Here is an 11,805-nt window from a genome sequence, read left to right as displayed (position 1 = left end):
ATACAGATGGCCCCAAAACTCATCACAGGGGCCACTTGAGAGCTAGGAAATAACGTTAATCTGAATGGAGGTGATAGTTTCGTTCAGCAGGTGTTAAGGTCCTGGATCTGTGTCCAATGACACGCAGGTTGTTGTTGTTTTGGGACTGATATAAAACCACTCAGAGATCTTCCTTTGACTCATATGCAATACAATTGGATGATCAAAGTCGGGACAGGCGGAGATGGGAGGATTAATTAAAATTTCCAAGCTCTGGAGATTTCAAATTCTGCTGTTTGTATTATCAAGTCAAACTTGAACTTTCCTGAATGTCAAAATTGATCTTGAATAAAATGAGTTGAAAAAATATCAAGGCTACAGTCATCTGTAAAATTATTTATACTCTTTTTTTCATTGTCCAAAATTCAAATGCCAAAGTTGTAAAGAATATGAAGAGAAATCACTCCAGAGCATGATACTCCCACCACCATCTTTTATTATGGCTATGCTGCTGTTTCAGTGAAGTGAAGATTTGCAACATGAGGAAAATGTCAAGAAAATACCAGAAGGACAGCTGAACTTAATTTCAGGTTGATCAAACTCACTAGAGTTGATGGTATCTAAAATACAGAAAACTGATTGCTAAAACTGAATCAAAAGGTTTTAGGTTTAAATGACTCAGTTCATGATGTGCAATGAGATTATTACAGCTTTTTGTTTTGTGTTTAGTCTAAAAACAATATTTTCAAAGTAACTGCAATTTTTTTAACATGACTTCGTAGAAATGTAAGAGCCAAAACACATATATGTATGCCATGATAATCTATCTGCATGATAATAATATTTGACCAGCTGGATTGACCTTTACTGCCCTCTATATAATTTGTAACTAAATATCGCTGCATTAAATCCAGCCTTTCATCTTGCAGATATAAATTTCACTGAGGGCAGCAGAAGCGACCAGCAAAAAGAACGGTCAGGGTGGGATTATGGCGGATGAAGAAGAGGAAGGGGTGGTGCGGTGAAGAATGATGGTGGTACATAACATTGAAGTTCCATTTTTACACTAGTAGCAGCAGCAGCTTCAGTTCCCTCCTCGTTGACGTCAACAAAAGCTTTGTGAGAGACTTTGGACAGAACGAGCTCCTTGTTTCCAGACATACCTGTAACAGGTAAGAAAATACACTTTACATAATTATATAATATAAAACATAACATATGATTAAAAGAAATATCAGTTTTCATTAATAAGAGTCTGGTTATGTGGCTGCATCTTTTTCCTTATTTCAAGTAATTTATAGTTTTCCTCCAGAGAGGACAGATTAATAAACTGCTTCCTGGATTAAACATATGTCAAAGGTCATCACTGCAGCATCTGAGCACAGCTGGTTGTTCTGACTATCAACCAAACTACATCAGAAACATTTCACTCTCCTTCCACATGTCTCACCAGAGAAGTCACTCTTTGTCTGGTCAAAAGCGTCCACCATGCCCATGCTGGTCAGGACTTCATTCAGGTCATACGTCTCCTCCAGCTTGAATCGAGGCAGCTTCACCACAACCTTACAGCTCTTCATCTTGTCTGGATGAGTCCACTCCATGAACTTCTCATAGGTAAGAATTTTCTCTAGCTGGTTGGACAATATATCAATAATCAGATGCATCACTGTTAAGATAGAGATTCATTAATCTGTGAGACTGAGAGAGTCCTACCTTCTCCAGACCTGTTATATCGTCTTCTATGTCATTGGGTAAAATGATGAGCATGCTCAGTTCCTTTCCTTTATAAGGCATCTCCAGGATCTGTCCAGCAGAAACATTTCAAATTTTACACCAAAGAAAAACACTAAATATGTACAGGAATCAAAGTCAATATTTACCTAAAGTCTGATGAATCTATTGCTGAATCCAATACCTGACTGATGACCATGTGATTCATTACCTGACAGTTGACTTCATCAATAACAGTGAAGGGGAAATCATCTCTCTGACACATCATCTGTACTGGTGTTGTTGTTTTCTTAAGACAGTTAAAGACACAAATAGCAATTTCTTAAAATTACTTAAGACAGTCGTTCTCAAAATAAATTCATTTTAAACAATAGTAAACAAAACAATAACTAATGTTCCTGTGTAGCTTGTATTAGTGTACTAATAAAGAAGATTTTATGCAAATGCAATATATATATATAATTGTGAATAGCAAATTAACTGATGAAGCTTGTAATTGTAATCAATTACAAACAATCAAAGGTCAATTTTCAATACATCCTGCAGACATTTCTTTGCATTTTTATGGCAAATGCAAAATACATACAGTGGCATAAATAACATACAGAGAAAAACAAGGCTAGCTAACTAAAAGAGAAGCAAATGTTTCTTTAATAAAATCAAATCCTGCTTGCTGTAATAAACTGTTTATGTTCTGTCACCTTGTTGAGTCTGAACTGATCCTCTTTAGTATGAGATTCAAAGAATTGTTTTTCCCAGGCAGCTTTAAAGTAGATGGCATTAACCAGAACCATCCTGGTCATGCTGTCCACTACTCCCTCAGCCACAATATCCTTGATTTTACCTGGTGACAACATGGAGGCAACATGGATCAGAACCAACACCAGAGAGACTGAAGCTTTTGACAACATGACAATAGCACACTGTCCCACTAGATGGAGCTCTTGATCCTTACAAATCATCATCAGCATAATGTGAACTCGTTGAGGTCATGTGATGAATTGATGGTGTGTGTGTCAGTGTGTGTGATCCACCTTGTGTTTTCTCCTCCACCCAGTTGTTGATCTTCATCCTGGCTTCCTCACTGCTGGTTCTGAAGTCCACAGCCTCCAGCTCTGCGTTGTAGTGAGTTTTTGTTTGGGTCAAAAACTCCTGAGAGAACAAACAGAAGATCCATGAATTCATCCTGGAAACATTCACCATGTATCCATGTGATCTTCATGATTACCTGAAGAAAGTTGTAGGACTTCTCTCCATACAGTCTGTTGGCAACACTGAGAGCAAATGAAGCTTCAGGATTGTTGATCTCACTCAGCAGTTTAGCAAACAGGGTGTGGACATCATCCTGACAATCTTTGATTTTCAAGCACTGCGGACAATATTTAACAAATTTACATACATGCCTTTCTGTGTTTATTCAGCGTTGTCTTGTGCAATGGATAAACATCACCTCTGACATCTGAGTGGCTGTGTCTCCTCTGGCTCCCAGCAACATCATAGCCAGAGCTGAAGAGATGCTGAATGGAGAGAAGAAGATGTTTGCAGTCTTGTTGTCTTCACTCAGCTTTCTGAGCAGAGCCAGAGAGAAGGTGGTTTGGGCTTGGAGTAGGCCATTGTATCTAAAGTAAACCAAGGATAAAGCGGTCATTCTCAAGCTGCATGACTTTGTTCAGACTAGTTTTCATTCCTCGCTCTGTGGTGAGTCTCTACTGACATAGTAGTCACCCACACTTCCTAACACAGTCAGTGTAAAATGAAACTTATCTGTGTGTGACCAGATCCCATTCACGTACTAAAGCCACTAAACAGCAAAATTTGTAAATTCCCAAGTGAAAGAAAATTTCACTTACCGAAAGATCTGTGTTGTCTTGATGCAATCCGGACTGTTTCTGCAGCAGAGAGAGAACGACTCCTTGCAGTGTCGTGTTCAGGTGAGCAGAGTCAAGTCAACACGTGCCCTTGAAGGGAATGTGATTTCATTTCTGGGAGTGTTGTGATTGGTCCTTTCGGGTTAGATAAAAAGAACAAACTGGTTTGTGGAACTGGCAAGCCTAAACTCCAACTTAGAGTTTGTGTTTTGATCAGGTCCAATTTCATCTTTCAGGACAATCTTGTTTAAAAACACAGAATCAGACGTCTGCATATCTCTGCCCTGCAGCAATAGGGATTTGTGGGTGTGTCTAGGTAACCAGATGTGTATCTACAACCAATGACCTCTTGAAACTTTAGGTCATATTTATATTGTAGATTGACCTACTTATGAGTTCAACATTTAGAACAGCTTGGCTAAGATTGTGTCAAGAGAAGAATTGATTCAAGTTTATAGATTCAGTTAATGTAGAACCACCAAGTTTAACGTATCACATAGTTTCAGGCAGAACTTCCCAGGAACAGGAGATATTTCGCTGTCTTATCCGACCTGAGGTAAATTGGGCACAACTCCTCTTCACGCAAAGAACCGGAAAATGCTGAAATACCCGCTGGAAGATTCATTACAACACAACAACGAGCCACATCACATGCAAACCAGCAGCAGAGAAATCCCAACATAGAGACAGCAGAGCTGGAGAGAAGTAAAGCAGAATGTTACATCTTACTAGAAACGCTCACAGCCCCTTTTAAAACTGGTAAAGTTGACATTTATTTCAGTAAGTATTCTTGACTATCAGCTTAAGTATAGCAAGTTCTACTATGTGCCATGCAGCAGTGTATTCAGTTAATGATCTGTTAGACTGGGAATCAAACTCCAGTCCTCAAAGTGTCCTGCAACTTTTAGATGAGTCTATGATTCACCAAACCTGAATAGAACAATTAAGTCATTTAGGCTCTGGAGAACTAATTAAGACATTTAATTCCAGGGTTTTGTGCCTGTGGAGAATCTAAAAACTGCAGGACAGCCTTGAGGACTGGAGTTTGACATCTGTGGACTAAACGGCGTTGTCTTAATAAAAGAATACTTTTATAAAATCAATTTTAACTTTACAAAAGTACACATTTAAGTATGAAACAAGTACATCAATCTATATACTATTAATGTACTAAATATATTCCAGTAGTTCTCTTTTTGGTTCAATAAGAATCTTTACCACAAATGGACTCTTACCTGTGCAACCAATTTTCTATTTGCATACTTCTACTGTTTATATTTGCTTACTTACTAATAGTTTAAGTACAATAAGCCTTATTCGTTACTGAACACAGCGAGAGTTTTAACAAATATGTAAAAAAATGTATATATATACTACAGTTTTATGGCTGGTTATACTTCATTGAAAGCTGCTGGTTAAACATGAAGCTTTTCCTGCCTTCTGCTCAGTTTATCCACATCACCTTTGAGTATGGCTAGTTCGCTACATTCACACACAAATATTTCTCAAGTAGCTCAAACAACTAAAAATTTCTCATGTGTTTGCTTGACAGGTAACACATGTCGAGATAACCCATCACAAAAATGCCTGAGCCATTGAATTGATCAACATTCCCACGTTGCTTTGGAAAACAGTTGTTGCTTGATACTTCAAGGTGCTTCAGTGCAAGTTTATTTGTGAAAAACTATTTATACAAAGCATCCTATAAAAGTATAAAAACATGTAACATCACATAAAAGTAAACAGTTAACAGAACTTTAGCACCTGAGGTGCGACTGAAATGAAGGACCTCTGATAGTAAACAGCAGAAAACTTTTCTCAGTCCTAATTTAATGGACAGAAGGCAAATAATATTGTTGTAGTTCAGGCGACCTCCTCAGATGAACAATACCAGCTCTGCTGGGCTAAGCTGTAAATCTGGGTTACTTCAATATTTTTTGTGCCTTAAGCTTTTAGAAGCTTTGCTTTTTGGTAGAATAAGAGCTTCTGAAATTTTCTAACTCTGGCAGCTTGTGCTGATTCAGTCATCATGCTATAAAACTTAATGAGGCGGCGTCACCCTCACAGCATTGATTCGGTGCAATCGGTCGATCTCAGATATAGCAGCTCGCTGCTCCCTCATCTGCTGTGGAGTGACGTCATTCTGACATCGACTGTCCCATAATAGTGGGAATGTCGGCACTTCTCAGAGAGCCGGCTTTCTGTGAAACCACTCAGAGATCTTCCTTTGACTCATATGCAATACAATTGGATGATCAAAGTCGGGACACGCGAAGATGGGAGGATTAGTCAACATTTCCAAGCTCTGGAGATTTCAAATTCTGCTGTTTGTATTATTAAGTAGAACTTGAACTTTTCCCGAATGTCAAAATTGATCTTGAATATCAATGAGTTGAAAAAATACCCAGGCTACGGTCATGTGTAAAATTATTTATATTCTTTTTTTTCATTGTCCAAAATTCAAATGCCAAAGTTGTAAAGAATATGAAGAGAAATCACTCCAGAGCATGATACTCCCACCACCATCTTTTATTATGGCTATGCTGCTGTTTCAGTGAAGTGCAGATATACAACATGAGGAAAATGTCAAGAAAATCCCAGAAGGACAGCTGAACTTAATTTCAGGTTGATCAAACTCACTACAGTTGATGGTATCTAAAATACAGAAAACTGATTGCTAAAACTGAATCAAAAGGTTTTAGGTTTAAATGACTCAGTTCATGATGTGCAATGAGATTTGTTTTGTGTTTAGTCTGAAACAATATTTTCAATACAAACTGACTGCAAGTGTTTTAACATGACCTTGTTGAAATGTAAGACCCATGACACATATATGTATGCCATGATAATCTATCTGGCATACATATATGATAATAATATTTGACCAGCTGGACTGACCTTTACTGCCCTCTATATAATTTGCAACTAAATATCTGCTGCATTAAATCCAGCCTTTCATCTTGCAGACATAAATTTCACAGAGGGCAGCAGAAGCGACCAGCAAAAAGAACGGTCAGGGTGGGATTATGGCGGATGAAGAAGAGGAAGGGGTGGTCTGCATTGAAGAATGATGGATTTAAATAGCCACTGAAATTCCTACTTATTATACTGGTAGCAGAAGCAGCTTCAGTTCCCTCCTCGTTCACGTCAACAAAAGCTTTGTGAGAGACTTTGGACACAACGAGCTCCTTGTTTCCAGACATACCTGTAACAGGTAAGAAAATACACTTTACATAATTATACAATATAAAACATAACATATGATTAAAATAAATATCAGTTTTCATTTATAAGAGTCTGGTTATGTGGCTGCATCTTCCTCCTTATTTCATGGTAATTTATAGTTTTCCTCCAGAGAGGATGGATTAATAAACTGTTGAATGGATTAAACATATGTCAAAGGTCATCACTGCAGCATCTGAGCACAGCATCTGCTGTGCTCAAAAAATAGTTCTTGTTCCAGAAGTGGACTGGGATGTGAAGTAGTAGTTTATTAGGCTGTGGAAAACTCTCTGACAACAGCCTGAGGTGAACCTCTGTGAAAAGTGATGCTAATGCAGGAAACTGGACTTTTTAAAAGTTGAAAGGAAATCCAGCTCTTAGATTTTAGTCAAAACAGCTAAAAACAGTTTCTGTATAAGAAACATTTCACTCTCCTTCCACATGTCTCACCAGAGAAGTCACTCTTTGTCTGGTCAAAAGCGTCCACCATGCCCATGCTGGTCAGGACTTCATTCAGGTCATACGTCTCCTCCAGCTTGAATCGAGGCAGCTTCACCACAACCTTACGGCTCTTCATCTTGTCTGGATGAGTCCACTCCATGAACTTCTCATAGGTCAGAAGTTTCTCTAGCTGGTTGGACAATATATCAATAATCAGATGCATCACTGTTAAGATAGAGATTCATTAATCTGTGAGACTGAGAGAGTCCTACCTTCTCCAGACCTGTTATATCGTCTTCTATGTCATTGGGTAAAATGATGAGCATGCTCAGTTCCTTTCCTTTATAAGGCATCTCCAGGATCTGTCCAGCAGAAACATTTCAGATTTTACACCAAAGAAAAACACTAAATATGTACAGGAATCAGAGTCAATATTTACCTAAAGTCTGATGAATCTATTGCTGAATCCAATACCTGACTGATGACCATGTGATTCATTACCTGACAGTTGACTTCATCAATAACAGTGAAGGGGAAATCATCTTCCTGACACATCATCTGTACTGGTGTTGTTGTTTTCTTAAGACAGTTAAAGACACAAATAGCAATTTCTTAAAATTACTTAAGACAGTCGTTCTCAAAATAAATTCATTTTAAACAATAGTAAACAAAACAATGACTAATGTTCCTGTGTAGCTTGTATTAGTGTACTAATAAAGAAGATTTTATGCAAATGCAATATATAAAAATATATAATTGTGAATAGCAAATTAACTGATGAAGCTAGTAATTGTAATCAATTACAAACAATCAAAGGTCAATTTTCAATCAATCAATCAATCAATCAAATTTTATTTGTATAGCACATTTCAGCTACAAGGTATTTCAAAGTGCTTTACATCATAAACACAAAACACAAAGGCATGCAACATAGAATAAAATACCAAGGTTTTCTTTTTTTTTTTTTTCCCTCTTTTTTCCCTTTCTTCCCCCTTCCCTTTGACACAGAATTTAAGCGCCTGTTACCGCCGGACTCCGCCGTCCGTTTAACCACGGGTATTCGCCGGGCCCCTTTGCCCACAACAGGAAAAATATATATATATATAAATTACATACATATCCACAAAATCAAATCCATACATATTACATTTCAAATGCAACTCTAAACAGGTGCGTTTTTACTTGAGATTTGAAGGAAGTCAGGGTTTCCGCTGTTTTACAGTTTTCTGGAAGTTTGTTCCAAATTTTTGGTCCATAGATGCTGAAAGCTGCTTCTCCTCTTTTGGTTCTGGTTCTGGGGATGCAGAGCAGACCAGAACCAGAAGACCTGAGAGGTCTGGAAGGTTGATACAACAACAGCAGATCTTTGATGTATTGTGGTGCTAAACCATTCAGTGATTTATAAACTAACAACAGTATTTTAAAATCTATTCTTTGAGCTACAGGGAGCCAGTGGAGGGACTTTAAAACTGGTGTTATGTGCTCTATTTTCCTGGTTCTAGTGAGAACGCGAGCAGCAGCATTCTGGATCAGTTGCAGCTGTTTGATTGATTTGTTGGACAGGCCTGTGAAGATGCTGTTGCAATAATCAATGCGACTAAAGACAAACGCATGAATGAGTTTCTCTAGATCTGGCTGAGACATTAGTCCTCTAATCCTGGAGATGTTCTTCAGGTGATAGAAGGCCGATTTTGTTACTGTCTTTATGTGGCTCTGAAGGTTCAAGTCCGAGTCCATCACTACTCCCAGGTTTCGGGCCTGATCGCTAGGTTTTAGTTGTAATAACTGAAGCTGTGCATTGACTCTAGATCGTTCCTCTTTAGGTCCAAAAATAATGACTTCAGTTTTATTTTTGTTCAGTTGGAGAAAGTTTTGGCACATCCACACATTTATCTGTTCTAAGCATTTATTCAGTGATTGGATGGGTTCAGAGTCACCTGGTGACATCGTAATGTAGAGCTGTGTGTCATCCGCATAGTTGTGGTAGCTAATATCAATACATCCTGCAGACATTTCTTTGTATTTTTATGGCAATTGTGAAATACATACAGTGGCATAAATAACATAGAGAGAAAAACAAGGCTAGCTAACTAAAAGAGAAGCAAATGTTTCTTTAATAAATTCAAATCCTGCTTGCTGTAAGAAACTGTTTATGTTCTGTCACCTTGTTGAGTCTGAACTGATCCTCTTTGGTATCAGATTCAAAGAATTGTTTTTCCCAGGCAGCTTTAAAGTAGATGGCATTAACCAGAACCATCCTGGTCATGCTGTCCACTACTCCCTCAGCCACAATGTCCTTGATTTTACCTGGTGACAACATGGAGGCAACATGGATCAGAACCAACACCAGAGAGACTGAAGCTTTTAACAACATGACAATAACACACTGTCCCACTAGATGGAGCTCTTGATCCTTACAAATCATCATCAGTATTGTGTGAACTCGTTGAGGTCATGTGATGAATTGATGGTGTGTGTGTCAGTGTGTGTGATCCACCTTGTGTTTTCTCCTCCACCCAGTTATTGATCTTCATCCTGGCTTCCTCACTGCTGGTTCTGAAGTCCACAGCCTCCAGCTCTGCGTTGTAGTGAGTTTTTGTTTGGGTCAAAAACTCCTGAGAGAACAAACAGAAGATCCATGAATTCATCCTGGAAACATTCACCATGTATCCATGTGATCTTTATGATTACCTGAAGAAAGTTGTAGGACTTCTCTCCATACAGTCTGTTGGCAACACTGAGAGCAAATGTAGCTTCTGGATTGTTGATCTCACTCAGCAGTTTAGCAAACAGGGTGTGGACATCATCCTGACAATCTTGGATTTTCAAGCACTGCGGACAATATTTAACAAATTTACATACATGCCTTTCTGTGTTTTATTCAGCGTTGTCTTGTGCAATGGATAAACATCACCTCTGACATCTGAGTGGCTGTGTCTCCTCTGGCTCCCAGCAACACCATAGCCAGAGCTGAAGAGATGCTGAATGGAGAGAAGATGTTTGCAGTCTTGTTGTCCTCACTCAGCTTTCTGAGCAGAGCTAGAGAGAAGGTGGTGTTGGCCTCAGAAAGAGGGCTTGAGAAGGCCATTGTTTCTGATATGAATAAAGGAGATCAGGTGTTTCATCATTATTTATTCTTGTCCAGTTATACCAGTAAAATACAGTGAAAATCCCATCAATACCATCTTTTTTTTAAGTCGTTGTAAGAAAACCTTCTGAAGAGTCATGGGGCTGTCATAAGTGAAAGTTGTGCAATGAAACTTGGGTCCAGGCCGCCATGACACTGCAGAGATTGAGAAACTTCCCTGCACCAAACCTCTATCTACACTGAGGCTGTGCAAGGTGTGATGAACCCAGACACAGGGAGGTAGGGGGCAAAATGCAAAGCCACCAATAAACACTCCTGGTTACTGAAATTGTCAACTGTGCGCATACTATTTTTGATTTCAGCATTCTTTACTTTTAGGATGTACTTTTTGTATCAACCTGAAAGGTTTGTTAATAACAAAAGCAAAACCAGGAGAAGTTAGGAGAACCAGAAAGTCAATCAATCTCTGATAAACATGACTCATGCATCTTTGTAGCCAAAGTACATTTAATGGTTGTGGTTCCCGGAAACCTGGGATGGACTAATGTGGTCATTTTACTCCCTCTCTCTCTGAACATGTGACGCTGTGATTTTAACTTCCTTTAGCATCTAACAGGATATTTATTCTTTTTCTGTGTAATAAACATACTCTGTATGGAATACTTTATGGGCAGTGATACTTCAGGTTTCAATACTTCTGGTATTAGATAGCCTTCAGATTCACTACAAACATGACTCTATTACCCTTTTCATTTTATCATGCTCAGTTTAACATAATGAATTTCATAAAATAAATTCTATTCGCAGATGGTTTTTTATTTTCTAAACCATGTTAGTTTTTCTTTGTGATTTAACTCAAATACCTCGTCCATTTTTCTCAGACCTTTTGTATTTTAAACTCTCAAAATAGAAATGTATGAATTTGCTTTTTACTATTTTAATAGCTTTTGCGACTTCTCTTTTGCACAAATAACAAATGCTTTTATATTGAAGCATTTAAACTTTTAATTGTATCCGCTGTTTTAACAGAATTTATCTTATACAAAAAATATATACTCTTTAACCTCTTTAACATTTATCACATGCATCAAAATATATTTTAACTGACCTGTGATGTAGAAAAGATGAGTCACACAAAGAGCTCAGCTTCCTTTAGCATCTAACAGGACTGTATGTTCTTCTATGTGCCAACCTGCCCAACCTCCCCCTAGCGGCTGTTTGTGGAATCGCACTGAAACTGAAATAATACTCATTTATTACATTTTGAAAATAAGGACAAAGAACCAACTTTGGGGTGTTTTTGTATGCTTAGTGTTGTCACTACTTGTTGCAGCTTGTTTTTGTTTTTTTGGGAGGGTGCAGGGTTTGCAAGCAAATACATTTAACTTTCAGCTTATCATCACCACTTGGCCCACAGCTTCAGCAGCAGCAGCAGATTCTTCATCATGTCCAGGTGCTCACATGAAATGAAAGTTA

The 11,805-nt window shown here is 38.2% G+C and overlaps 2 protein-coding genes across 3 annotated transcripts; both read right to left on the bottom strand.

Moving 5' to 3' along the window:
• Positions 1–360: 360 nt before the first annotated feature.
• On the bottom strand, positions 361–3,648 carry LOC129364986 (leukocyte elastase inhibitor-like). Its single transcript, XM_055037949.1, is given in 10 exon segments — positions 361–996; positions 998–1,142; positions 1,430–1,610; positions 1,693–1,782; positions 1,922–1,999; positions 2,412–2,554; positions 2,745–2,862; positions 2,939–3,079; positions 3,161–3,329; positions 3,561–3,648. Coding segments are annotated over 9 exon segments (1,023 nt in total). The 5' UTR covers positions 3,209–3,329; positions 3,561–3,648; the 3' UTR covers positions 361–917.
• Positions 3,649–6,005: 2,357 nt separating this feature from the next.
• Positions 6,006–11,495, bottom strand: LOC129364984 (leukocyte elastase inhibitor A-like). Of its 2 annotated transcripts, none has more exons than XM_055037947.1 (9): positions 11,438–11,495; positions 10,156–10,334; positions 9,933–10,073; positions 9,739–9,856; positions 9,406–9,548; positions 7,743–7,820; positions 7,514–7,603; positions 7,251–7,431; positions 6,006–6,783 (listed from the first exon to the last, which is right to left on the bottom strand). In XM_055037947.1, the coding sequence occupies exons 2-9, from the start codon at positions 10,327–10,329 to the stop codon at positions 6,554–6,556; spliced, it is 1,155 nt and encodes a 384-aa protein (XP_054893922.1). In that variant the 5' UTR covers positions 10,330–10,334; positions 11,438–11,495; the 3' UTR covers positions 6,006–6,553. The 2 variants fall into 2 exon arrangements, with proteins under 2 accessions (XP_054893922.1, XP_054893923.1); XM_055037948.1 differs by having other exon boundaries at positions 9,739–9,853.
• Between the last annotated feature and the right edge of the window lie 310 nt (positions 11,496–11,805).

The sequence above is a fragment of the Poeciliopsis prolifica genome, unplaced genomic scaffold (assembly GCF_027474105.1).
Source record: "Poeciliopsis prolifica strain line A6 unplaced genomic scaffold, Auburn_PproV2 SCAFFOLD012, whole genome shotgun sequence".
NCBI lineage: Eukaryota > Metazoa > Chordata > Actinopteri > Cyprinodontiformes > Poeciliidae > Poeciliopsis > Poeciliopsis prolifica.
This window is presented reverse-complemented; position numbering and strand designations above follow the sequence as displayed.